General features: G+C 39.6%; 1 protein-coding gene across 1 annotated transcript; it reads right to left on the bottom strand.

Moving 5' to 3' along the window:
• Positions 1–1,272: 1,272 nt before the first annotated feature.
• si:dkey-238d18.5 (B-cell receptor CD22) lies at positions 1,273–27,591 on the bottom strand. The gene is made up of 10 exons (XM_048161314.1): positions 27,315–27,591; positions 27,034–27,100; positions 26,234–26,599; positions 22,490–22,781; positions 21,167–21,418; positions 4,655–4,906; positions 4,145–4,408; positions 3,974–4,055; positions 3,781–3,864; positions 1,273–2,452 (listed from the first exon to the last, which is right to left on the bottom strand). Exons 4-10 carry the CDS (start codon positions 22,656–22,658, stop codon positions 2,377–2,379), a joined length of 1,179 nt encoding a protein of 392 aa, XP_048017271.1. The 5' UTR covers positions 22,659–22,781; positions 26,234–26,599; positions 27,034–27,100; positions 27,315–27,591; the 3' UTR covers positions 1,273–2,376.
• Positions 27,592–27,877: the final 286 nt, after the last annotated feature.

Below are 27,877 nucleotides of genomic sequence, written 5' to 3'. Positions count from 1 at the left end.
TATGCTGAATTAACTGCTGACTCATTGAAGACGCACATTCGAGGAGAGCTGTGAAGCTCTCGTGAGATCGCAACCACCACTGTTCGTGCTGTCACAACCACACCAGCTCGCAGAGGCTCCTTCCTGAAGAACGACTTCTCTGAGTAAACATTCTCTCAGTAAATCTGCAGAACAGGAACAACACATCCACTCGGCTGCGAAACTAAATATGCAACGCACCCTCTACTCATTTATATCTGCGCTGCTGGGCAGAGCAGCTGGATGCAATTATTGCATGCCAATGTGCACTGGCTTGTTTTTGTTACACTCAAAGTAGATTGGTCTCTCAAAGCGATCCCCAATTCGTCAGTCAGTTCCGATGTACTTCGAATGTGACCGACTGAAAGGGAACTAACTTTATGGATTTTGCAATTATACCACAATCAATAGGCCTACATAGCAAGATTTAGCTTTTTTACTGAAATATTATGTTCTCTTTGTTATGCATTTATCCTTGTTTTATTAATTATTCAATTTTTAAGACTGAATATTTTGAAAGAAAAAAAGTGCTTTTTTCTGTGCTGTGATTTTTTTTATTTTTATTTTTTTTACTTTTTTTCACTTGAGTGGATATTGAAACAGACACGAAAAATCCTGTCATACTACACTAATGAAGTGCCTTTCATAGAAAAATTTGGACAGAAATCCCCCTGGCAGCCTTTGAACGAGTGTATCATTTCCTGTTTTGCACTTTGCTTTGAGACGCTTTATCATGTAGTGCTATATCTGATCATTCATCAGCCAGTTCCTACGGCAGACTGTGGAATAATCAGAAAACCCAGTTGAAATTTATCAAAGCATGTTTCCTGATTTTCCTAGGGGACCAAAATCCACACACTGCACAGTATTAGAACCCGAAATACAATTCTACAGTTCTTGATTAATTTATTGCAAATGTTTTTTTTAATCATAGATTCTGCAGATGAAAGTAGTCACACCGTAAGTATGCTAAATATAATGCTTGCAGAGATAAATAATAAAGAGATAATAAATCTTGCAGAGGTTTATTCAGTGGTATATTGATTTTTTTTTTTTTTTTTTTTTTTTTTTTTGCAACAAACATTCTTCGACAACCTATATTACTGTGGATTTGCATAGATGTTTGTTAATTTATGTATTGATAATATTACACTTCACTCACTCACTCACTCACTCACATTAGGATTTTTTGGTGTGATTTTTTTTTTCTTTTATTCACAGAGTTTAACAACAAAACTGAATTGGCCTCAGTTGTTAGTGTTTAATGGAAAAGATTTATTAATCTTTCAGTTATTTCGTTATATAAAAAAAGAAGAAAAGGAAATGAAACTCATTTTTTAGTAAACAGAAGTGATCATTGGGAACTACATACATAGTCTGTGCCAGCTGTTGTAGAATTGAGGAATGTGATGCATGCCAACTGCATTTCACAAGCACACTAGTGTCCAGTATACACTTGAAAACGCCTTATTTTGCTTAGAAAAGAAAATGAATGAAAGCATTGCATTACATAGAATTGAACATAACAGGAAATCTTTAAAGTCAAATGCTGCTTGATTGCATAGAATGAGGAATTGGTTTAACTTTGTGTTTTATTTATTTATTTATTTATTTATTTCACACCCAAGCCAACCAATACTACAGAATATGAATATATTAATGCAATATTAACTTGTTCTTCAGTTATTACTGTATGATTTTTTTTTTTTTATCAAACTCATATTTACAAAAAATTACTACTGTAATTCTTGTACTTTTTTTCTGAACTAAACTAAACTTACACTATATATTATGCATATAAAACATTTTGGCTTACAATACATACAGTACATTCTTTACATATTAAAAGCTTTCTCAGTTTTTTCTCAGTTGCAAGACATTTTGGCATTTAACATTTCCACGCATAATCATCAGTCAACATTATTATTTTGCCTTTTTTGGTCTTTCTCAGCCTCTGTCATTTCTGCTAGGGCAACACGTGTCCTTTTTGTTAAACGTTAGCATAGACTGAGTCATCTTCCAAGGCGCAGTCAGATGGCAATGGTCTCACATCACACTAATTAAAAAAAAGCAAAATATTTTACAGAGATCATAAATAAAATAGATTACATTCACTAAATAATCACTTTTAATTATAAATGTTTAGGCACATGCAGTGTTGTTTAAAGTCATGGCTGTTGCATGCAGGAATGTGTTGTTGTCAGTTCTAACAGCTAGCTGATGTGCAAACACAGAGTCACAAAATCAACAACACCCCTATATATATCAAGTGAACTGATGCACTTCTCAGAATCAGACTTCTGTGTCATTAATAGTTGTGAAACACTGAAATGTTTTCTCACTGATGCAAAGTTGTACTTACCCCCAGTTGTCATAAACACGACCTTCCGGGCAGTTTGTGTAAGTATCTTCATCGCTGCCTTTCTCTTCTTTACTGATTTGCAGAAAATGTAAGATACAAACCATTGGTAAGAGTTCTGATATATAGTTATAGGGAACAAACTATGTAGAATGATTGCAAAGGTTTGGAATCATTAAGATGTTTTATCATTTGCTACCAAGTCTGCATTTATTTTATCCAAAATATATTAAAAACTGTTATACTATGAAATATTACAATTAAAATAACTGTTTCATATTTAATATATTTTAAAGTGCAATTTATTCCTGTTATGTAAAAGCTGAATTTTCAGCATCATTACTCCAATCTTCAGTGTCACATGATCCTTCAGAAATCATTCTAATTTGGTGTTCTAGAAACGTTTCTTATTACTATCAATGTTGAAAACAGTTGTACTGCTTCAGATTTTTGTGGAAACCAATATTTTTTTTTTTCATCACAGTTTCCATATTAAAGGGATAGTTCACCCAAAAATGAAAATTTGATGTTTATCTGCTTACCCCCAGAGCATCCAAGATGTAGGTGTCTTTGTTTCTTCAGTAGAACACAATTGATGATTTTTAACTGCAACCGCTGCCGTCTGTCAGTGGTATAATGCAAGTCAGCGGGAACTTGGACTATAAGAGTAAATAAAACACGACAGACAAATCCAAATTAAACCCTGCGGCTCGTGACAACACATTGATTTCTTAAGACACAAAACTATCAGTTTGTGTGAGAAACCGAACAGTATTTATATCATTTTTTACCTCTAATACACCACTATGTCCAACGGCCAACATTGAAGTATATGCGCGAGACATCACTGCCGTTGTCAGAGCGCAATCAGACCTCACGAATCGAGTGATGAATGCAGTTGGACATAGTGGTGTATTAGAGGTAAAAAAATATATAAATACTGTTCGGTTTCTCGCACAAACCGATCGTTTCGTGTCTAAGGACATCAATGTGTCGTCATGAGCCGCAGGGTTTAATTTGGATTTGTCTGTCATGTTTTATTTACTCTTATAGTCCAAGTTCCCACTGACTTGCATTATACCACTGACAGACAGCAGCGGTTGGAGTTAAAAATCATCAATTGTGTTCTACTGAAGAAACAAAGACACCTACATCTTGGATGCGCTGGGGGTAAGCAGATAAACATCGAATTTTCATTTTTGGGTGAACTATCCCTTTAAGCAGCAAAAACTGTTTTCAACATTTATTATAATAAGTGAGCAGCAAATCATCATAATAGAATGATTTCTGAAGGATCATTTGACACTGAAGACTGGAATAATGATGCTGAAAATGCAGACTTTCGAAAACATTAAAAATCTTAGTGATCCCAAACTCTTGTCTGGTAGTGTATCTACATATACTTTTTATAATCAGACTTCTTTGGGGTTGTCTTCATTTCATTCTGTTCATTCTTCCTTACAGGCTGTTGTGTAGCTCTGTTCCCACTGCAAAGGTATTTTAAAGTTGCCAGAAAACAAAGGAGGAACAAAACATATGGAATAAGCCTGACTCATCAAGTCCTTTAATGAGCTTAAAAGAGTTAGAGACACTTACCAGTGTCTTCTCAAAGCATACACTAAAACGCCAACTGAAACAACCACAATAGCTGCTGCAACAGCTGTGTATATTATTATGCCTGTGAAAAGAATCATTATTATTTTTTTTATTTTTTTTGTATTAAAACAATGATTGTTTTAAAAAGACTGATGTCAATTAATTTCTCACCATTTTGAGGAGCTACCAAAGTTATAGAAGAGTTTCCCAAACTGTTACTGGCAAAGCACTGGACAGTATCAGGTAAACCCAGCCAATTCTGTACTGTAAATATGGTAAGAGACTCATCTTGTTTAATGCTGGAGCTGGGTAAGGTTCTTGAGGAATCTGGACCAAACCATTTGACTTCACTGGGAGGGTTGGAGTCCACAATACAGACACAGACTGTAAAACTTGCAAACTGGCAAGACGATTCATTTTTAATCTCAGGAGGATCTAAATGAGTGAGGGAGAGAGAGAGAGAGAGAGAGAGAGAGAGAGAGAGATAGATAGATAGATAGATAGATAGATAGATAGATAGATAGATAGATAGATAGATAGATAGATAGATAGATAGATAGATAGATAGATAGATAGAGATAGATAGATAGATAGATAGATAGAATCATAACCAATGATGTACTTTCACTTACACTCATTTAAACACTGTTTGTTGAACATAAGCCCTTCACAAATACTTACACAATATATTAAGTTTCTGTGGACTAGAATGGTTTCTTCCCAATGAGTTGATGGCTGTACAGGAAATGGCCTCAGTATGGCGAGACACTTTCACCAGTTTATAAGTGGGTTTCTTTCCTAGCAACGTCCCATTTAAGCTGAACCACTGGTAGCTGTTTGCAGGAGGGTTGCTGTTACTGGAGCAGGTCAGTTCTACAGAGTCATTCTCCTTCACGGAGGGTTTAGTCTCCACACTTACATCATATGGAGGATCTGATTGAGATAAATGTTGATTAAATGTCAATTTTGTGTCAACAATGGTCTGTTAAAAAAATAAATAAAAAATATGTTTGATATATATATATATATATATATATATATATATATATATATATATATATATATATATATATATATATATATAAAATTTATATATATTTTTTCTTTTCTTTTTCAAAGCACAAGTTTATGCTGCCTCCTGATACAGTTGGATAATGTAGCAGATAGTGATGTTACGTTCTGTGCTGAGGCATCGGAGTGAGTGTCAAGAAGTCCTGAAAGCTTTCAGTGAAGTGTGTATTGAACCAAAAATGACATTGATGATGCCCAAAGCCTAGTTCAAATCTTGGCACAACATTTTGACTGATATATAAAACCCATGGGATCCGCTCAAAATGTGTGGTTTTAGAATAATATCGTGCCCTCTTTTACTATTTGCATTTGTATTTTTTTTTTATTGTCACCATTGTTGAGGTTTGTATGAGTGTTTGTATGAGTGTCTAAGTGTGTCTCAACTATTACACAAGAGGTTGTGTCAACGTTTGAATTTGTTATTTTAACGTATTCATTAAGGCTTCAACTCCATAATTAAGTCATTACTGAAAGTACAGAAAAGCAGTTGTTTAAACCACTTTAATGCAGTCATTTTTAATTGCCATTAAAAGAGACATGTTGATCTGCCTTTTCATCAATCTCTTTATCAATGCAGAATAATTTTCTGAAAACACCTGCAATTGCTAAAAGAGAAATAAACTAACAAGTCAAAGGTCAAGAGCCAAGCTAAAGCAAATACTGATGACCATAATGGTGACATCAAACAAAACATTTTCAACCAAACATCAACATCTAAACCTCTTTTAATTCTTAATAAGAACATCTGTAGACGTATGACAGAAATAAAGTTTGTAATATGTGAAGTTGGTAATGCTGTTTTTGGAGTTGTTTAATCATGCTCTGCTGAGATCTTGAGAGATTTAATATCTTAATTTATTTGCAGTTGATTTTATTGGCAATGGCTGAAAGTTAGTTGTAGTTTCTGTTCTTGTTGTTTCTCTTTCCTTCAGTCATTCTGTTCGTTAACAACAGGTGTTACATTTTTTGAAAGAATGCTTCAGAAACATCATACTAACCTTAAAATTATGTTTTATCAACATTAAGGAAACTGGACATGTTTATGTTGAAATCTTACAAAACGACGTTACAAGAATGTTGAGTTGTTAATAAAAATTAAGATGAAAGAATGTTTCAGGAACATCACACTAAAGGCCTGTACACACCGGGACAAACATCGCACACGCTTATCGCCAGCATTTTTCGAGATTTTTCATTTTTCTGTGTTCATACCCAAGCGATTTTTACTGGCGATGCGCAGAGTAAACGTGCAAATTCACTCCCTGCCAGTATATGGCGCAAAGCTTAACAGTAATGCAAATAAACATATGTATGATATTAATAAAGTTAAAGAAGATAAGAATGCAGATATAAAATGGCATATATATGACATGAGAGATGGTAGTAAGAAACTGTAGTGCAAATAACTCACAATGACATTAAATGCAAGTGAACTGTAATGCAAATAAACATATTTATGAAACAGACATTCTCAACTATATTTCTTGAATGTAAAAGAAAAAAACAAAAAACAAAAAAACAGTAAAAATACAGAAATAATACACATCTATTGGTGTGGCCAAGAACTGGAACACCCATAGAGTGTGCATCTCAATCAGCTCCCTAGTTCAGTAGTCAGGGCACTGATCAGGGAGCCACATTCATTTACTTCCTCTTCATCGTCTTGGTGTCAATGTGTGCTCGACAAGACTGTTTTGTGCTTGGACGCCAACAAGTCGTGTTTTACTGTAACTTCAGAAGCTCCATGCACGTGAACAAAAGCTTCAATCTCATTGGTCGGCCAGTCAACAAATTTTTCCATTTAAAAATATGACGCTTTTACGCCTGCCATTTTTCGCATCATGTTGGCGTCCTTTGTTTAGTCACGAGGCGTCAAATGTCTGCGATAATCGCTTGCAATATTTGTCCCGGTGTATACTGGCCTTAACCCTTTAAAAAAAGTTCCTCTAACATTAAGAAAACTTAATTTTAACATTTCCATAACCAAAACAGAATATTTGGGAAATGTCTAGGTTACTAATGTAACCCCCGTTCCCTGGAAGTGAGAATTGAGATGATGCGTCAGAACAAGTGATGAATTGGGATCTTGCCTGAGGCAATGCACATTGGCAAGTGAGATTTGCATCACAAGCCACTCTCGATTTTTATAAGGCAGCATGCAGATACTCACATTAAGTTTTTGCTGAGGAGCCAAATCGGAAGGTACAGGATTTGTGGTGATGGGACGTAATGTCTCCACAACATATGGGCATTTAGGGTCTGAGGGCAACATGAGAGTCAGCCAGCCCAAATTCCAGGAATGGACTGAAAATGCTGAAAATGACTGAAAATGCCTGCAGGTCCCCCACCCTCTTAATAGAAGTGAGCACAGTCAGGAGCCCTGTCTTAAGAGAGGATTTTAATCTCTGCTGACTGCAGAGGCTCTCCCATTAAGAATAGAGTGAGATCCCAGCAGTGTTAATTTCGTTAACGAAAAACTATGACGAAAAGTGTTCGTTGATGACTGTTTTTTCCATGACTAAGACTTGACGATGAGAGACGACACCAATGTCATTTAATGATAACGTGACTAAAACAACACATGCAATATCATTGATGAAATAAAGATGAGACTGAAATGTGGCTAAAAGACTAAAAAGTTTACCAAAATCACTCTTTTGAAATAACTTTTTTTTTGTCTAATAAAGGAGACAAAACATCACAGACTGTTTTTATGAGCGTCCATGCTTACGGTTGCCAGATTTCCAGAACTGTAACCCCCTATCAGAGATTTTCTGTTAACCCTTTGAGCGGTACGGTCCCAAATATGGGATTTTTATTTCTGTGCCTCTGGGCGTACGGTCCCACATATGGGATTTCGAACGTTCAGCAACGTCACATAACTGCCAGATTCAATCTGTGCTTTCGCGCTTTGGCTGTGAGACGGACGTGCGCAGCGCTTGTCATATATCACAACTATGCAGTGTTTTCAGCCACATAATTTTTTTTTTTTTTTTTTAAGGTTTCATACATTTAAATACGCATAAGCAGTAAAACAATAAATTTAGAGTTTATAAAATAACACACTGATGTCAGATATCAGTGGAAGCAGCAATAACAGTGAATTCGAATATAATTTGCTGACATATTCATATTCATATCAGACACATATAATGGGCCTAAGTAACTATAAAGTTTACTCTATTATTCTTCCAGTTCACCAGCCACTTACTTGCATATATTTTAAGAGAAACTGATGAATTTATGAACTGTGGGGCAAACTAAGATGGCGGCACCCATCTCAAGGCCAATTCACACCGCCGACGACGGCCAACAAACGCCAACAAACTCGTCTGTTGGAGTTTGTTGGTTTGGTGTGATACCCCTGTTGGCGTTTGTTGGCCGTTGTTGGCGTTGGTCGGAGTTGGTTTTCACCCGACTGAACATGTTTAATCGGCGTTTGTCGGGTCGTGGAATGTCTGCGCGGTGTGAACAGTTTTACAACAGACGGCAACCAACTCTGACGTAATCTGACCTGTTAACGAACCGTTGCCATGACGATGAGGGAAGTCCCCTTCAAAGACAGCTATTTGATCGCGCCCGCGCCTCAAGCACACACAACAAAGCACTGGAAACGTGACATCGCAGCTTGTTCGTTATAAAAAAAAAAAAAAAAAAAAAAAAAATATATATATATATATATATATATATATATATATATATATATATATATATACACAAAAGGTACAATAGTCCATAGTGCAATCCGTGCCATTCAGCAAGAGCAGCTGCTCCACTTCACCGAAAGAGAGAGGTAACGTTATAACCACCATGAGAGCAACGCAGGTTTACCTTCAGTTTCGTTTTTTAATAATTCGTTTTGACTTGTTTAGCTATATGGTTGTATATGCTTATGGGTCTCGTTAATAAAAAGGGTCGCGCTAAAAAAAAGTTTAAAAACCGGTATACCAACCGCAGCGCAATAGGTTACGATCAGATCGATGGCTACAGCGCTTCGGATTTCAGGTTAGTATTTTTGTTTTGCCTCAATACTTTAATACAATGAAAATATATATGATACTATATTATTAATATAGTAAACTAACCTGACATATTGTTAACATGGTTACTTGTGTAGTTGTGGAATTTTCCCAGTCAGACGTCACTCGTTGGTCGGTGTTTGTTGGGGCGGTGTGAACATGACAGTTTTTTCTCATAGAATTCTAAATCCAACGGCCAACTTGTTCGTTGGCGTTTGTTGGTGTTTGATAAAGAAGAAGATAAAGATAAAGATCATTTATAAAGGTTTTTAAATGACAAAACACACTCACTTACACATATTTGAGGATCAGAATATCATATAGTTGATGACATGGTAAGCAAGTTTGTGAATATTTTAAATAAAAAAGGAAAAACAAAATAATAGCGACCCATCTGTCATACAGTGTTATTGTTGCTGCATTCAGCGTACGTCACGCACTACGCGTCGCCATGGAAACATTAAGGGCAAACGCTTCTAAGATAACGGTTGCCTTAAAAAAACTCACTCTGAGGGGTCAGTTAGAATATTTTAAACTCATGCTCGAAAGGGGTTAAAAGAACATGTTTTACTTAATGTTTGCAATCGGGCAATCTCTTTACACTGAGGAAGAAGCGCAGATGATCTGAAAACACAGACAAGTAAGCTGGAGTTCAGCAATCTTCATTTCAGATTTTCTACTTAAATTAAAGTGTCATTCAGTTGGTCTATATTGCGCTGCTCATTTTCTGACTAAATCTGCGACCAAAGTGTAGGCTGATATCCAGCAGTGGTTCTCAAACTGACATACGCAAACAAAATGTTGAGTTTTGCCTTACATTTTATTGAACTCTAACTTAAAATAACATAAAAACTGAGCATGTGTTTCTAGCAGGTAAAATGCAGTAAATACACGACATTCAGTCAAATTACTTCCTCTTTCACTGTCAAAACTGACTCCATCCATGCCAGCAAATCGCGCTACATTAGTGCTGTTCACGACAATATACCTTTCTGAAAGTGGGGATTTAGCACTTACTAGCATGAAGAACAAATGTAGACACAGACTGCATATAGATTTAAGATTAAAACTCTCTTCGATACAAAAACATACCCTTTGGTGAGTTATTGGATTCAACCTCCTGGTGCCTCTCAGGAACATGATGACCAAGTCATGTTTCGACCAGAGACTTACCATCTACAGCATTGTGATGTGCAGCAATTGTGGCAACATACACTTTTAGGGTGGAGGGAAACAGCCTTCGCCCCAACCCGTCTTGTATGAAAGAATGCACGACATTGATCGGACATCTACGGGGGGGTCTTCCTTGTGGGAAGAACACCAATCAATGAAGAGGGGGCTCTTGCTGAAGTGATTGTGTCAACTACCACTGGAGGTAGGCCACTTGAATCCTTTGCGTCCCATCCAGAGACCACATGTGGAGGTTCCAGAAGTCTTGACATGGGTGCCATATTGTGCCCCATCCCTGAGAAAGAAGGCCCTTCCTCGGGGGAATCTAAGGGGGAGGGGCTGTTGTGAGGAACATCAGATCTGAAAACCAGGTCTGGGTGGGCCAGTACAGCGTAACCATCAAGACCTGCTCCTCGTCCTTCCTCACCTTGCACAGTGACTGTGTGAGCAGGCTGACTCGGGGAAACTCAGGGGCCAGCTGTGTGCCAGTGTATCCATGCCAAGGGTCCTCTCGGTCAAGGAATAAAACAACTGGCAGCGGGTTGTCTCTGGGGGACATAAACAGGTCAAGCTGAGTGACCTCAAAGCATTCCCAAAACAGCTGGACCGTCTGAGAGTGGAGTCTACCACTCTTCCCTGGATGTGTACTATCGTGAGAGCTCAGAACAGAGTGTGGGCAGGCTCTCACGACAAGTGCACGGCAGCAGAGATTAATCTTGACAGCACTCACAAGGAAATGGATACATATTCTAATTTACCAATGTTACACAATTTAAACATTATTTATTTGAGTTACTAAAACAATCTTTGTCATAGAATACTCTTGTTGGTTCACAGTTCAAACGTTCTTGTTTCCATTAGTTTAATTTCAAGATCTGAGGCGAATTATCCATTGTTGCTTTTCGTACGGCTACAAAGTTGTGTAAGACTTGATTTTCCTGCTAAGACAAAAGCTGAGATCAAGCACCCTGCAATAAAGCTATAAAACTCATCTGGAGAGAAGATCTACACTGCCTTGCCCAAACTCTCATCACTCATCTACAATCTACACTCCTGCAACCTTCCCCCCCCACACACCCAACTTCCTTTCCCCCTGACTCAAGTCACTGAAAGTTCTCCATGAATGCATATTCTATGAATGATGTATCTTGTGTATCTTGTTTTTTTTTCCCTTTTCATCTTTGGTATCATTTTAAATGTCTCGGTGTGATTGGTAAAATGGTCTCAATTTCACAGCAGTCACTGGTATAAGATTGAAAACTAAAGAGAATTCTGTCCTCCTTTTGGGTGGTGTCTCTTCGAGATATCTGATAACCCACTCCTCTACCCTTAAAACAGGTGTTGGTGTAGTAAATATTTACAATCCTTTTGTTCTAGTCTGGGTGTTTAAGGGAAAGTACAAAGCAGTCATGTGGGACATTCTGCAACCACAACCCTCAGTGATGGGTGAATTATTAGAAATATCTACTACTGTATGCAATTCTTACTTTCAGAGCAATTGATATTTCTGAATTGGCTTCTAATTGTTCAAATGTGTAACTGGTATGACATATTTTTACCTGAAAAATAAATGTTATTCTTGATTTATTCTTAAATCATTATTTCTAGTAGATTATCGCGAGTTTGGTATTACGCAAATTAGTGTCCAGAATAGATCATACAGGAAGTCTAAATGAAAGAAGCATGGAGCACATCATCTGAGATCTTTTCGATTTCTGTCTATTGGCGCCTTAGTAAGTTGCAGTTTCCATTAATATACAAAACTATGCTTTTTGTTACGAGTGAGCAGAGTGCAACTGACTTAAAGGTAGATATTTACCCTGCATACTCTGTCTAAGAAGCAACTGGCATGTTTGTGATCGTGGAAGTACATAAGGCCGATGTAACTTCCTGTGCGATACCGAGTCCATAATGAACGAATAATTGAAAATATCAAGTAATCAGAAAATTAAAAAATCTAAATTAATACATAACCAATAATTAATTTATAATTGGAAACACAATCTAAGAGTAATAATCATTTGAAATATGAGTCAGATTAAATGAGCAATTAAAGTAAAATTGAAGCTAAATTCTAAAAATTAAAGTGAACTTCACAGGGGTGCTGAAAAGACATACACGCATTACCTTCACCCAGGCTGTCGGATTTCGTTTTTTGGGCCGATGTGGGGTTCTTACAGTTGGGAGCATAAAAAATACAAACCCGATTCCAAAAAAGTTGGGACACTGTACAAATTGTGAATAAAAAAGGAATGCAATAATTTACAAATGTCATAAACTTATATTTTATTCACAATAGAATATAGATAACATATCAAATGTTGAAAGTGAGACATTTTGAAATGTCATGCCAAATATTGGCTCATTTTGGATTTCATGAGAGCTACACATTCCAAAAAAGTTGGGACAGGTAGCAATAAGAGGCCGGAAAAGTTAAATGTACATATATAAGGAACAGCTGGAGGACCAATTTGCAACTTATTAGGTCAATTGGCAACATGATTGGGTATAAAAAGAGCCTCTCAGAGTGGCAGTGTCTCTCAGAAGTCAAGATGGGCAGAGGATCACCAATTCCCCCAATGCTGTGGCAAAATGCTGTGCTATGACTGTGGAGCAATATCAGAAAGAATTGCAAAGAGTTTGAAGTTATCATCATCTACAGTGCATAATATCATCCAAAGATTCAGAGAATCTGGAACAATCTCTGTGCGTAAGGGTCAAGGCTGGAAAACCATACTGGATGCCAGTGATCTTCGGGCCCTTAGACGGCACTGCATCACATACAGGAATGCTACTGTAATGGAAATCGCAACATGGGAATACTCAGGAATACTTCCAGAAAACATTGTCGGTAAACACAATTCACCGTGCCATTCGCCGTTACCGCCTAAAACTCTATAGGTCAAAAAAGAAGCCATATCTAAACATGATCCAGAAGCGCAGGCGTTTTCTCTGGGCCAAGGCTCATTTAAAATGGACTGTGGCAAAGTGGAAAACTGTTCTGTGGTCAGACAAATCAAAATTTTTTTAGTTCTTTTTGGAAAACTGGGACGCTATGTCATCCGGACTAAAGAGGACAATGGACAACCCAAAATGTTATCAGCGCTCAGTTCAGAAGCCTGCATCTATGATGGTATGGGGTTGCATTAGTGCATGTGGCATGGGCAGCTTACACATCTGGAAAGGCACCATCAATGCTGAAAGGTATATCCAAGTTCTAGAATAGGGCTGCATGATATATCGCATAAGATTGTCATGTGCATTTCGTCAGTAAAGCCGGTTCCCTGATTACCGCTAAATCGCCATCACCTGCTTTCAAATGGAGCGGCATTTAATATATATATCGCAGATGAATCGCCTTCGATAATGAACGCAATATTGCGTGGCTTTTCAGTGATCTACGGCTCTGTCTATTTAATGCCACTCCATTTGAAAGCAGGTGATGGCGATTTAGCGGTAATCAGGGAACCGGCTTTACTGACGAAATGCACGTGACAATCTCATGCAATATATCGTGCAGCCCTATTCTAGAACAACATATGCTCCCATCCAGACATTGTTTCTTTCAGGGAAGACCTTGCATTTTCCAACATGACAATGCCAGACCACATACTGCATCAATTACAACATCATGGCTGCGTAGAAGAAGGATCCGGGTACTGAAATGGCCAGCCTGCAGTCCAGATCTTTCACCCATAGAAAACATTTGGCGCATCATAAAGAGGAAGATGCGACAAAAAAGACCTAAGACAGTTGAGCAACTAGAAGCCTGTATTAGACAAGAATGGGACAACATTCCTATTTCTAAACTTGAGCAACTTGTCTCCTCAGTCCCCAGACGTTTGCAGACTGTTATAAAAAGAAGAGGGCATACCACACAGTGGTAAACATGGCCTTGTCCCAACTTTCTAGAGATGTGTTGATGCCATGAAATTTTAAATCAACTTATTTTCCCCTTAAAATGATACATTTCCTCAGTTTAAACATTTGATATGTCATCTATGTTGTATTCTGAGTAAAATATTGAAATTTGAAACTTCCACATCATTGCATTCTGTTTTTATTCACAATTTGTACAGTGTCCCAACTTTTTTGGACTCGGGTTTGTATTCAAAGTCACATTACATGCTTTTAACATTAAATAAAGCACATAAACATTACCTGAGATTATCATTGGCATACTCTGTGGTGTTGTTCCAGCCACAACGTCACAGGAACCATTTCTAAAATAGTGTGCCGCTGTCATGGCTGGTTAGGACACAGTGTAAAGGCATGTTGACACTTCCAGCTTCATGCAGCGACAAAATGACACAATCCTATTAACCCTTTGATGCGTATGATCACACCAGTGTGATCAGTCTTGGCTGGCCCCAGGAGAGTATGATCACACCGGTGTGATTAGAACGTTCAGTGCATCACGTGATCAACTGCCAAATTCAAATGTGCATGTGCGCTTTGGCTGGCGCTAAACCAGAGACGGATGCACGCAGCACTTTTCATATATTACATATATGCAGTGTTTTCAACAAAATAATGTTTATTTTAGGTTTCAGACATTTAAATACACAAGAGTACTAACAAAACAATATATTTAGAGTTTGTAAAATACAAAATGATGCCTATAGAAGCGGAAATAACAACCCTTTCCATTATAATTAGATGACACGTTTTATTCATATCAGATACACATTGTGAAAGTAACTTTAAAGCTTACTCTATTCTTCCCCAGTTCACCGACTCACTTACTTTCATGTATTTTGGGAGAAGTGGATAAATTAACGTTAATTAACGTAAATCCAACAGATCCGATTCTCTGTGCGGCGCAAACTAACATGGCGGCGCCCATTGCGCATATGGCTCAACTAACATGATTGTTATAAAGGTGTTTAAACAGCAAAACACATCCACTTGCACATATTTGGCAATCGGAATATTAGATATTTTATTATTTCATTTATTATTTCAAATCTGTGAATATTTTGAATAAAAAAGGAAAAATTAAATGAAAGCAGATCATCGTTCATACAGTGCTGCGGTGTGTCATGTAACAAGCAATAATGCGTCGCCATGGAAACCATAAAGTAATACGTTCTAAATAACGGTCGCTTTAAAAAACTCACGCTGGGGGGTCAGCCAGAATATTTTAAACTTATGTGTGAAAGGGTTAATTTCAACGGAGAGCTGCTGTTTTTTTTGGTGACACAAGCAAGAGAGACCATTGGCCACCGCATTGGCCTTGCCAGAAAAGCGACAAAGTTAAGATCGGTTCAACTTTATGCAAATGAAGTTCGACTTTTGGGAGCAATATAGCAACCTCACTGCTAGCCACTGGTGACTCTGGTAGTGTGAATGCACCTTAAGAACAAAAATGTGTTAGCTGGGTACTGAACGTCTCAGTTACGCCAGAAGTGAACCGACGAATTGGGATATCGCATGAGAGCCCTACCACCTTTGAGTGTATACTAAACGAGCCAATGGACAATGGCGTGCTAGCTTTGCGTCACACGCACCGCCTCATAGCTATATATGCGGAAATGCGGAAGCGGGTGTACCCGCACTCTGTTTTCCGCTGAAGAAATGAGCACGTGGCGCTCAGCGGTGGCACAGGAACTGTGGTGATGGGATGTATGTCTCCATTCCCTCCTTCAGGGAACGAGGGTTACATACGTAACCAAGATGTTCTCTTTCATTTGGTCACGTTTGACGTATGTCAGAAGTGAACCGATGAACTGGGACCCCTTATAAAACTCCACAGTTACTGACCCATTTCAGCACCCAGCGTAAGCCTCCACATCCCCCGCACCTTGGGGCAGAAGATAGGACCAGGCTTACGCCAAGGGAGCCTACTGCTGTTCCACATGGCCCTACCAGTAAGACTTGGATAACAATGGGAAAGTGTGCCCCTAGGGGATACTGCGGAGACCACCACCTACCCAAAGGGAGGTATTACGTGGGAATATACATATTGACTGGCTGTGGGCAGTGCACATATGGAAGTCCCTGGGATGGCTCCAGCCAACATTGGGGGGAGACATATCTTGAAGGGACAGGAGAGCAGATTCTGCCAAGGGAAAAACACAGGCTCACCGAAGGGAGATTTACCGTGGAGATATACACATATGGGACCGCCGTATGGGTCACAACATATGGCACCCAGCCTAGCACAGGGAATAATGGGTGCTTGGACTAGCGACAGATACTCCACAATGTCTGAAGCCACAAGAGGGTGGTGGAGGAACTTAACAGGGTTCACCAAAGGGGAACTTACTGAAGCAATTAGGCACACTTATCCACTCAGAGAGGGGAATGGCGCAGCAAGCTGACAAAAGAACGGGGGCTCCAGGCGTTACTGGCTACTCTGGGCGAGCACACTGGAAGCAACCGGTTCTACATGGAGGCAATAAAATCTAGCAAACGTGTTAAGTGTCACCCAGCCCACAGCTCTACATATATCTGTCAGTCAGGCACCATGCACCAGCGCCCAGGAAAAAGCTACTTGGGCCTGATACGCCAAGGCAATCACATCCACTATCTAGTGGGCCATCCTCTGCTTGGAGACAGCCTTTTCCTTCCCTTCTTGGCCTCCATAACAGATGAAGAGCTGAGGTCCTAAAGCTTCACTTTCTGTCCATGTACAAGCGCAAAGTGCGGAAGGGACAGAGCAAATCCAGGGCTGGGTCTGCCTGCTCCGAAGGACAGCTCTTGCAGGTTCACGACCTGATCTCTAAAAAGAGTGGTAGGAACCTTGGGCACATATCCGGGCCGGGGTCTCAGGATAATGTGAGAGTCAGCTGGACCGAATTCTAGGCACGATTCGTCAACGAGGAGCATGAGTTCTGGAAACCAGGTCCGGTTGGACCAGTACGGCGCAACTAGCAAGATCTGCTCCTCATCCAATGTCAGTGCAAGAAGGCTCACTGGGGGAAACACATACTTGCGAAGGCCCCGGGGCCAGCTGTGTGCCAATGCATCTGTGCCAAGGGTCCCCTCGGCCAGGGAGTAAAACATCTGGCAATGGGTCGAGTCCGGGGCGGCAAACAGATCTACTTGTGCGGTCCCGGGATGGAGTCTCCCTTCTCCCGGATGTGGAGGCTCCTGTGAGAGCTCGTAGGCTGCACGGTTGAGCACGCCTGGGATGTGAATGGCAAGAAGCGACCTCAGATGCTTCTGACTCCATTGAACGAGGTGGCGGGCAAGTTGCAACATGTGACGGGAGTGTAGACCGCCCTGGTGATTGATGTACGCAACGGTAGCATTGTTGTCCATATGGACAAGTACATGCTTGCCTAGTAGCAGCTGTTTGAAGGAGCCAAGCACAAGACGTACTGCTAACAACTCAAGGCAGTTGATATGCCACTGCAGTTGGGGCCCCGTCCACAGACCCGAGATTGCATGTCTGTTGTATGTGGCCCCCCCAGCTAATGGTGGAGGCAACTGTGGAGACCCCATCTCGGGACTCGGCCGTGAAGCCAGTGCTGAAGCGGCCTCATATAAAGCAATCTGAGCAGCACAACTGTGGCTGTAGATGCCACACCTTCTTTTCTCAGAAGAACAATGGCCGCCTCTGTGACTTTAGTGAAGACACAAGATGACAGGGCCAGCCCGAAGGGTCGATACACGGAAGTACTCGTCCTTCAGGTCAATCACTGCAAACCAATCTTGGGGATGGATGCATTGAAAAATGCACTTCTGCGTCAGTATCTTGAACGGCAGCCTGTGAAGGGACCGATTCAAGACTCACAGGTCCAAGATTGGCCGTAACCCACCGCCTTTCTTGGGTATGTAGAACCCTGACTTCATATCGGCTGGAGGGACTGGCACTATTGTGCCATTCGCCAGCAGAACTGCAATCTCCACCTGAAGCACAGGAGCATCTGTCTCCCGCACACAGGTGAACAAGATGCCCTGAAGACTAGGGGACACCGGATGAACTGAATCGCAGTTCAGGGCGTATTGTGCGGATGAGCCAGCGAGACAGGCTGGGAAGTGGTAACCAGGCACCCAGACTCTGAGCAAGCAGGACCAATGGCACAGCAGATGTACCTGCAGTGGGGCAGCAAGGTGAAACACAGGGATTCTGACTCAGACGGCAGCGTGACCTTGTCCATGACCATGTCCATGACCGGCTCCCTGCTGTCTGCTGGGTGGAGGCTGCTGCTTGGCAGACTTTGTAGGGGTGGAGGACGGCAGAGGTGCTGTGGCCGGCAGCTGGGTGGAGGAAGCAGCAGTCCGTTGGGGCAGGATGTGCCGGATCACCTCTGTCTGCTTCTGTGCGCTGAGAACTGTTGGGCGAAGCTCTCAACCGCATCACCGAACAGGCCAACCTGGGAAATGGGGGAGTCCAGGAACTGATGTTTATCGGTCTTCCTCATATCAGCCATGTTTAGCCATAGGTGGCACTCCTGGACCACAAGTGTGGTCATCGCCTGACCAATGGAGCGCAGCATCACTTTAGTTGGTCAGAGAACGAGGTCAGTGGTAGTGCACAGCTCGTCCAGGAGATGTTGGTCAGGACCACTCTGGGGCATGTCCATGAGTTCTTTGGCATGATAGACCTGTAACAGGGCACAGTTGCCCCACCATCCAGGGTGGTGAAGGCGGAAAAAGCACCAGACCAGCTTCGGACAGAAAAAGGTGTCTTCCACGGTCTGGCCACCTCTTCATGCACCTCCAGGAAGAATGGTACCAGGGTGGAGCGCTGGGGCGATGGATCAGGCTCAGGCAACGCTACTCTCCCAGAAGGAGGCAACGCAGCCAAGTTTTCGTCTCCAAAGGACTCAAGCTCACCTTTCGATGCCGTGATCGACATCTGATCATCAGCGGGTGCAGCAAAGGAAACGGTTGGACGCTCATGGGAGGGACCAGCGCGATCCTCTGGAAGCACCACAGGTTGCGATGTGTGTGAGGGTTGAGGGGCCCACAGAGATTGAATTGGCAGGGAAGTCCTGACCATAATCCTCAGGTCACCCGTTCTATTCGCCGAAGTAGCGCTTCTCTAATGGCCACCAGAGAAAATGCTAGATCAGGGCATAGGGGAGGGAGCTTGGCCTTGAGAACATTGCGATCTCACAATGAGAATATGAACTATCCACAAACACTGCTTCAGCGTGCTGAACATTCAAACACGTGATGCAGCGACTGTGACCATCAGCTGGTGTCAGGGAAAGACTGCATCCAGCAGCGCAAGACCAGAATGACATCTTGAAACAGACGCAAATATGCTAGTTGCTCTTTTAGAAGGAAATGAAAATGCTCTTATGATGTGATGAAGCGCACAGGGGAACAACCGCGGTGCTGCTGCAAGAGATAATGCAGCCTGCAGAGTGCATTCACTGACTCTAAAAGAAGCTCTTTTAGCAGGCACAGAAGGAGATCTTTGCAGGAATAAACACACTGCTTGGTTCCAAAGTAAAGAATGTGTGCAGTGCACCCGCTTCCGCATATATACTTGCGCTGCGGGGCGGTGCACATGACACTAAGCTTGCAAGCCAATGCCCATTGGCTCATTTAGTATACACTTGAAGGTGATAGGGCTCTCATGCGATATCCCAATTTGTCGGAACACTTCTGACCAGTGTTGGGGAAGCTACTTTGAAACTGTAGTTTGACAAGCTACAAGCTACTCATAAATTAAAGTAGTTAAACTACTGTCAAGCTACCCTTCTGAAAAAGTAGTTAGCTACACTACAAGTTACTATCAAAAAGTAGCTAGCTACATTGAAGGTACTTTTAATGTTTTTTTTTTGTTTGTTTGTTTGTTTTTTTAATGACATAGCTTATTACAAATAACTGGATAACTGTTAATGAAGAATGTTTAAGTAAGATGTTTGGGGTTTAAACAAAGCAATGCACTACAATTATGATTTCAAAGCATACTGATTTATTTTGTAAACTATATCAAAAGATACAATAATCAAATGTAGCCTATATTTCACACTGACTCTCTTTGTACGCTTTATATATAAAACATTCAGAATTTTAATATAAGTTTTGTTTTTCATGCTATGAGAGGACCAACCACCAATTGCACTCTGCAGTTTCAGAAGTGATTTCTACATGCAGGATTCACGCTCAAAATTGCTACCATAACCATAACACGGAAAAAAAAAAAAACTATGCAATAATAAGAATAATAATAAGCAATGTAAATGGAGACTAGAAAAATATTAGAATTTTTGTATCAATATTTTTGAAATTCTATTCCAGGTAGGCTATTTGTAAAGTGACTTAATCTTAAATGTCTCACTATACATTGCTATTCCTATGGTGGAGCCATTGTTTACACATTACATCTACAGCACCCTCACTTATTTCAGAAGCACCCTCAATGATTTGATTCTGGAACCAGACCAGCACTTAAACCGAACCGGAACTTAAATTGGATACACATGAAAATGCACGTTAAACTCACAGAACATGCAGATGAAGCTCTGAGACGTGAATCATGTGCTTCTTGCGTGAACATTCTCATACCCGAGCAACCGAATTTAGTAGATCTGCTGATGAACTGATAAAGCCGCAAGATGCGTCAATTTATATAACAACAGATGGCGGTAATGGACTGTTTTAGTTCGTGATCTGAAGACGCCGTGCTGCTTCAATGCATTGCAGGCTCGTCAGAACGCAAAATGGAATGTAGCTTGTAGCTTTTGGTCGCGCTACACCGCTACTTGCTGGAAAATGTAGTTAACTACTGGAAAAGCTACACTGTTTTAAAAGTAGCTGAACTACATACAAGCTACTGAAAAATGTAGTTAAACTAGTAGTGCCGCTACATGTAGTTAACTACTCCCCAACACTGCTTCTGACATACGTCGAATGTGATCGACTGAAAGGGAACCTGGAATATTCCTTTTAGAATGAAAAAAAAAAGAAAAAAAATATGTGTGACAATAATTATTGTTCACATTAAATTCAAAGAGTCAGTACTTACATAGCACGTTAATTTTCCGTGGACTAGAACTGTTTCTTCCCAATGTGTTAATGGCTGTACAGGAAATTGCCTCAGTATGCCGAGACACTCTCTCCAGTTTATAAGTGGGTCTCTCTCCTAGCAGCGTCGCATTTAAGCTGAACCACTGGTAGCTGTTTGCAGGAGGGTTGCTTTTACTGGAGCAGGTCAGTTCTACAGAGTCATTCTCCTTCACTGAGGGTTTAGTCTCCACACTTACATCATATGGAGGATCTGATTGAGATAAAATGTTGAATAAAATGTTTATGTCAACAACTGTTTGTTCCTTCATTTCGTTTAGTTTTATTCAGAGGTCCAAACTGAGCAAAAATATGCAATATGGCAAGAAAGTAAGAACAAATCCGGATAGCTTGTAATGTATATCAATAAGACTTTATAACAGAAGACTAATTAGATAAAATGCATATAAAGATAATTTGTCACTGTATTTCCCAATAATGTCTTATTGAGATGATATTATAAATGCTTGGTTTAAGCATTGAATCTCTACTGTTAAAAAGTAGTAGAAGATTTTTTTTTCAGCAGTTTTGATGCTGGTGATAATTTAGAGGCCTTAGAAATTTGACTATTAAATATTATACAATTAGGCTTTATAGGGTTAAGTTATTATGCATTTTAAGACAGTGATTCTCAACCAGGTGTGTGGGGTCCACCAGAGGAGTCTTAGCAAACTTCCAACGTGGCTGCAAGGATGACTTACAATTATTAAAATTATGCTTATTCTTATTATTAATAATAGTATATTTAGACAATCATAATTAAATTAATACATTTAATTATACACATAGGTCTAAAATAAAGATGTATTTTTTTTTTCATATTTTTTCCTCAAATAATATATTGTTTTATTATAATACATTTATTGTAATAAAATTGTTTTATTGAAGTAAATGCAATTCTTGAAACATCTGCAATCACAAAATGAACTGTGGTTAATTATTTAGCATATTGAAGCTTACACTTAGTTTTCTTTTTTACACCTTAAAAGTTAAAACAAACACCATTGTCCTTTGACTGTTGCATTGGATTGAGGGGCTTTATAGTCAAAATGTTTGAGAACCACTGTCCTAAAACTACTAACTAGTGCTGTCAAATATATCAATCATGATTTTCAGACACAAACACACACACACACACACACACACACACACACATTTATGTTAGATGTGATTAATTGCGATTAATTGATTTTACAGTACTACAATCAACAGCAAACAAAAACAAACAAACATTTAAATTAGCATCTGGTCATTTATTTGTCTTAAACTCATATAGCAGACTTACATTTAACTTTAAGCCTTTTGAAGCCAGTCACTGTCTTCCCTATAAACTCTGCAGAACAGCTGAGTTTCTTTATCATGGTCTTCTCTAGAAGGAGTGAAGGTAAGGTTATAAGATGTAAGCTTCCATTGACCGTGATTTTGCGGCTGTGACGGATTGGAGTGCTTGCCATTGTGGTTCCAGGTGACACGAGGCAGGTCTGACGGACAGGAATGTAACACAGTGCAGGTAGCAACCACCAAATTCCCTGATGTCACTTCATCTTTCACAGAGACAGTAGGTTGTTCTGGGGACTCTGGTGAAGACATGTGCCGATAAGGTAATACAATATATCACAATAATGAGCATCCACTCTATTGTTATCATGGGCACTTCAAAATACCATGGATAGTTCTTTATTATGAATTATTATTTTTATTATGAATTTTAAAAATACTTTTCCATCAATCAATTAAAATTTACAAAACTGCATGTGTGATGCATCAAAGAGGCATGAACACTCTGATGTAGGCAAAACAAAGCCAACACGGATGAGAAGGATGAGTCAAAGAGATGGATTGAATGAAAATGCACATTCTCTGCATCCAAAATCGCATACTGTCAGACTATGTACTACATTTGAATTTGAATTTATGGTTACACTTTATTTTTGCCTTTGTTACACTGTTATTATACATTTAAGTACTGAGTAATATTAAGTAACTACATGTACGTACTCTAGGGTTAGGATTAGGGTTTGGTTTAAGGTGAGTTGCATGTAATTATGCATAAATTATATAATTATATATTTTTTTATTATATTATATTAATTTATTTTATTATAGTTATATAAATATTTTTAAATATATAGTATATAAATATTTTTTATTGTAGTTTTACTTTCATTTTGTTCTTTGTTTATTTTATATTAAAGTTATGTTGAACGTTCGCCGGTTCCCGCCTCCTTCTTCCTGTACATACAAACTACGTTACATTGGTGCCGAAACCCGGGAGGAAGGAGGGACATGCTGTCGGAGAGCCGGTGCTAGGAGGTCGGGCAGTGTGTGAAGACCGTGAGTGGCTGCCCGAGGTGGTGGTGCTGGAGCGATTTATCAACAGGTGAGATGGAGAGCTCGCTGCTGTGCTCCTGGGACGAGGAGGAGTCGCCGCCGTTCGCAGTGGGCCGGAGCCTGCTGCCGTCCGCCATGAAGGGGAGGAGCAGAGAACGGGAGACTCGCTGCCAGCTGCCCTCAGCCGGAGGAGCCATTGCCGGCTGTCAGGGGGCGGAGGAGGATCGAGCCGTCCACCAAGTGTCCAGTACCATCGCATTGCACCGCGAGGAAGAGCCTCTCAGCTGGCTGAGGAACGAGCGGCAGTGTGTCCGGGAACCGGACCAAGAATTTTTTTTTCTCTTCTCTTCCCTCTCTCGTTCTGTCACTCCCTGTGCTTCCGTCCCCTTTTTCTCTCGTCTCGTCTGTCCTTACCCCCAGGTGCTGCGGCCGCCGACACAGGCCCCGGGGGGAGTAGAGTGCAGTCTCGTGGGCACCCCCCGGCCTGCGAGGGGTGATGGGGGGATGTGACGAGCAGGGCGAGCGAGAGCCATGAGGGAATGGCTCGAATCTTTCACGGAGGAGGTCCGGAAGCATAAAAGGAGGAGCGACGACAGTGAAGGACAAGAGAGGACCAGGCCTGGACTTTATTTAATGGTTTGTTATGTTTGTGTGGCCGGCAGTTGTCCGTGAGGAACTGCCAGCATTTTACTTTCTTTTTGTTCTTTGTTTATTTTATATTAAAGTTATGTTGAATGTTCGCCGGTTCCCACCTCCTTCTTCCCGTACATACAAACTATGTTACAGACCATTAAAAAGATGATCTATATAGTATGAATGTAGGTAGTATAAATGAATTTCAGATGTACTGCATTTGCCATGTTGTCCTGTGACCTACCAGCGTCAGTTGCATAGCTTCACTGCCATTTATAAATCCTCCCCGTGACCTCATAGGATAGTAAAGTGTCCATCGAATGCACACTTTAAAATCTTGCCGGAAGTAATAAGTCATCCGGGGACTTTTTACCTACTGTTTTTCGAATGCATTTGGACATAGTACTCTGTTGGTGTTTTTTGCACACTACATAGTAGGAAAATATTAAATTTCGGACACAGCTATTCACACACTGACAATATACATTATGCCGCATAGCAGTAATGCAGCCATTACCCCGGTAACCCTAGTAGTGGGGCTGTATTCACAAAACATTTTATCTTACCACTAAGAGTTCCCCTAAATATCAGTAAAAGTTCTTAGCTAAGAGTTCTCTCTTAAAACCTATTTGCAAAGATGCTGAGACAAACTTTTACTAAGGAAAAGACAGTAGTCTTAAGCTAAGATTTTAAGGGCAGAGTTGAGAATCCAAAGACTGTTACTGAGTTTTTGAAATGAGCGCATATAAGAACAACCCCCCTCCTTCACAGCTCATTTCAAGAGAACGCCTCCCAAAACTCATGACACACACGAGTGTTTACCACCAGCATTCGCTGTGTCGTGTTTGTGGATTCATTATGTCGGATCACCGCGGGTAACTATAATCTGCAGTCCTGTCTCCTGAAAAAACTTGCATGCGGCGCCTGTAATTGGAAAATTACAGCGCGCAGCCGCGCTCGTCTCTCAAAGGAACGTCACTGCAGTGATTGACAAGCCAGAGGGTCAATCGATTGGCTGATGAATTACATAAATTAACCTTTATGTTGTCATCACATAAAATCTATAAATCAAAATTTATGAAGAAAAGGCTCAGCACCATAGAAATATTATAGAATGGGATATCATGTGGCCATATTCAAATTAAGACTCTATCACCAATTGTCTCAATGTTGTACAGTGTCTTAGGGCAGATTGCTGAGGCGGATTGCCAGCAACAGCCATTTTATGATTGTTTGTGATTTGGTATTAGTGACTTAGGAGTCCTCTTGACTACTCCTCCTAACTTTTCACAGATTTAGGAGCTAGTTTTAGCAATAAAATGCTTTGTGAAATACTCTTTGAGCAAAAATTTAGGAGTCCTAAATTTAGGAATGACAGTTTGAGGACGCAACGGGAGCGACTTTGGAAGGTGAGGTGACTTACACACTGTAAAATAATTAGTTGATTTATTGATTTATGATGAGTTGATAACGTGTTTTAATATGCTCCCGTTTATAGAGATTTTTAGATAGATGCCGAGGCTTTTTAGGTCGGGTAGAATCTGCAATCTCTGAACCAGTTTGTTCACTGCCGCCCATGGCTGCAATTTGCTGCATGTGTTTTTCGCCAACTGGCAACCCGGGGTGGCGAAATACTATTGGGTAAATTGGCAACGTGCGGTCTTGCACAGATGGAAACAAAAACAGAAATTCTGACAAGGACTGCACATTTTAAAGTAAAATAACTGGCTGTAGCAATGGTTTTCAGAGAAATTAGTATGTGAACTGAGCATGTTTAATAAATATCTGCAAACATATTATGGTATTTTTATGCTTTAATACAGTCAAAAACTTACATAGAGCCCCTTTAAGATAAGTGTTGTGAAAATGGCCCCTGAACAGTATTTAAATGTTTTAAACAGCCATTCAGATTTTTGTATTTGTAGGTGTTTATCACATCACCAAATACTTAATACTTAAAGACTTAATAGACTATTTATTTACAAACATTTGTTTACACTACATCTATTGACATAAAATGTTCTCTGATTTAATTGAACCATTTCATTGAACAAATTTCTCTTACCTTTCACTGTTATGGAAACTTTATTCTCCGTATAGGTGTACTTGTCCAAATTTCCAATCTCAATCCGGAACATGAATGGCCCAGTGTCACTGCTACGCAGAGAGCTGATTTTCAAAGAACATGTGTTTTGATGCAAATCACCAGTGAGGCTAGTACGACCTTTGAATACTTCACTGATTTTTGAGGTATCTGTATGGTATACTGTTGACTCATAATTCCCTGTGTACCACACTCCTGTAAAACTTGTGTATGTCTTTCCTTTTGCTGGGTAGCTGAACTTACAAGGAATCACCACACAAGTGCCAGACAAACCCACCACTGATGTAGGCACTTCAATGCTCCATTTGTCAGCATTAGCAGGTGAAACTGAAAGAATTAATCAGTAAAAGAAATTATATCATTTTTTAATTTTTAATTATATTATTTTATTTAGTGACCAATAAAAATATTTCATCTAATAAGTCTAATCTTATAACATTTTTTTTTTTTTTTTTTTTTTTGCTTGCAATGATCATTGTGGCTTAGTATGTGTCTAAATTCTTTTCCTCCCATAGACAATCATCTTGGTACATAGTTTCTTTCCCATAGATGAGTAAACTATAATTCCTTTGTCTGAGGAATGACTCATTTTACTTTATTTTTAATACTGCATGGTCTAAGATCTGAGAAAATTAACTCAGAATTAAAGAGTTTTATAGTGTAAAATTCACTAAAACCGGACAAAACATTGATTGTTTACAACATAAAAGCAGCTGTCACACACATAACATATCCATTTTATCTAGTTTCATTTTACTAACCTGTGAGCCAGAAAAAGAGTGACAACAAACAGCTACAGAAAACCATCTCTGCATCAAAGTTCAGCACCTGGGAATAAATGGAATACATTTGGAATAAATTTCATCATTTACAGCTAGTGCCATTACTAATAACCACTTGTTTTAGAATCTCACTGTTTACATTTTTTGAACATTGTTTAATTTCATTGTTTAAGGAGCACAGTGCAACATTTGCAATTTGCATTGCCGTTAGACATTTAAATATTCCCTGTGTAGGTACAAAATTAAATATTGTCACTTACTTTATGTTGAGGCCTCAAACAGTGCCCAAGTTCATCAGAAGAAGACTGGTGCACTAAATAGCTTCCTTGCTGCTATATTTGGTGGAGTGTGACACTTGTGATCCTTTGTTCACTTCCTCTCTTAACCCTTTCATGCACGAATTATTAAATCACAAAGTAATCATTTTTAAAATGTTGGTTTTTACTTTTAAACAAGTGAAAAATCATGCCAATAACCTTTTTTCCCCAATATATTTTATTTTGAGGGAGTTATCTGTCACCATGCATCAGCGGTATAAAAAGTGATTCAATAGAATGAATGCTTGGTCTGGGGGAAAAAAAAAAATAATAATAAAACATCCATGTTTTTAAAACATTTACTAAGAACAAATGTATGAATACAAATAAGAAGACTTCAGATGCAAAAGCCTTTAAGTCGTCTGACATTTTTCTTTGAAATTATTATTTTTTATCAGACTCCAATAGGTTTCTATATAAGTACCAGTACTTCTGAATGGGCTGAGGCTGGGATTTAGCGGGTTTGAAGTGAAAGTATTTGATGAACATATAGTATGTTCAGAGAG

This window comes from Megalobrama amblycephala, linkage group LG16 (genome assembly GCF_018812025.1).
Source record: "Megalobrama amblycephala isolate DHTTF-2021 linkage group LG16, ASM1881202v1, whole genome shotgun sequence".
Lineage (NCBI taxonomy): Eukaryota > Metazoa > Chordata > Actinopteri > Cypriniformes > Xenocyprididae > Megalobrama > Megalobrama amblycephala.
The sequence above is the reverse complement of the archived record's forward strand: the minus strand, read 5'-3'. Positions and strand labels throughout refer to the sequence as shown.

Coding starts and splice junctions, on each gene's coding strand:
- si:dkey-238d18.5 (XM_048161314.1), bottom strand. CDS start 22,658: ATGGCAAGCACTCCAATCCGTCACAGCCGCAAAATCACGGTCAATGGA. Junction 4,409..4,654: donor ACAGAAACTTAATATATTGT/GTAAGTATTTGT, acceptor TCACTCATTTAG/ATCCTCCTGAGATTAAAAAT. Junction 3,865..3,973: donor TATGCTTTGAGAAGACACTG/GTAAGTGTCTCT, acceptor ATACCTTTGCAG/TGGGAACAGAGCTACACAAC.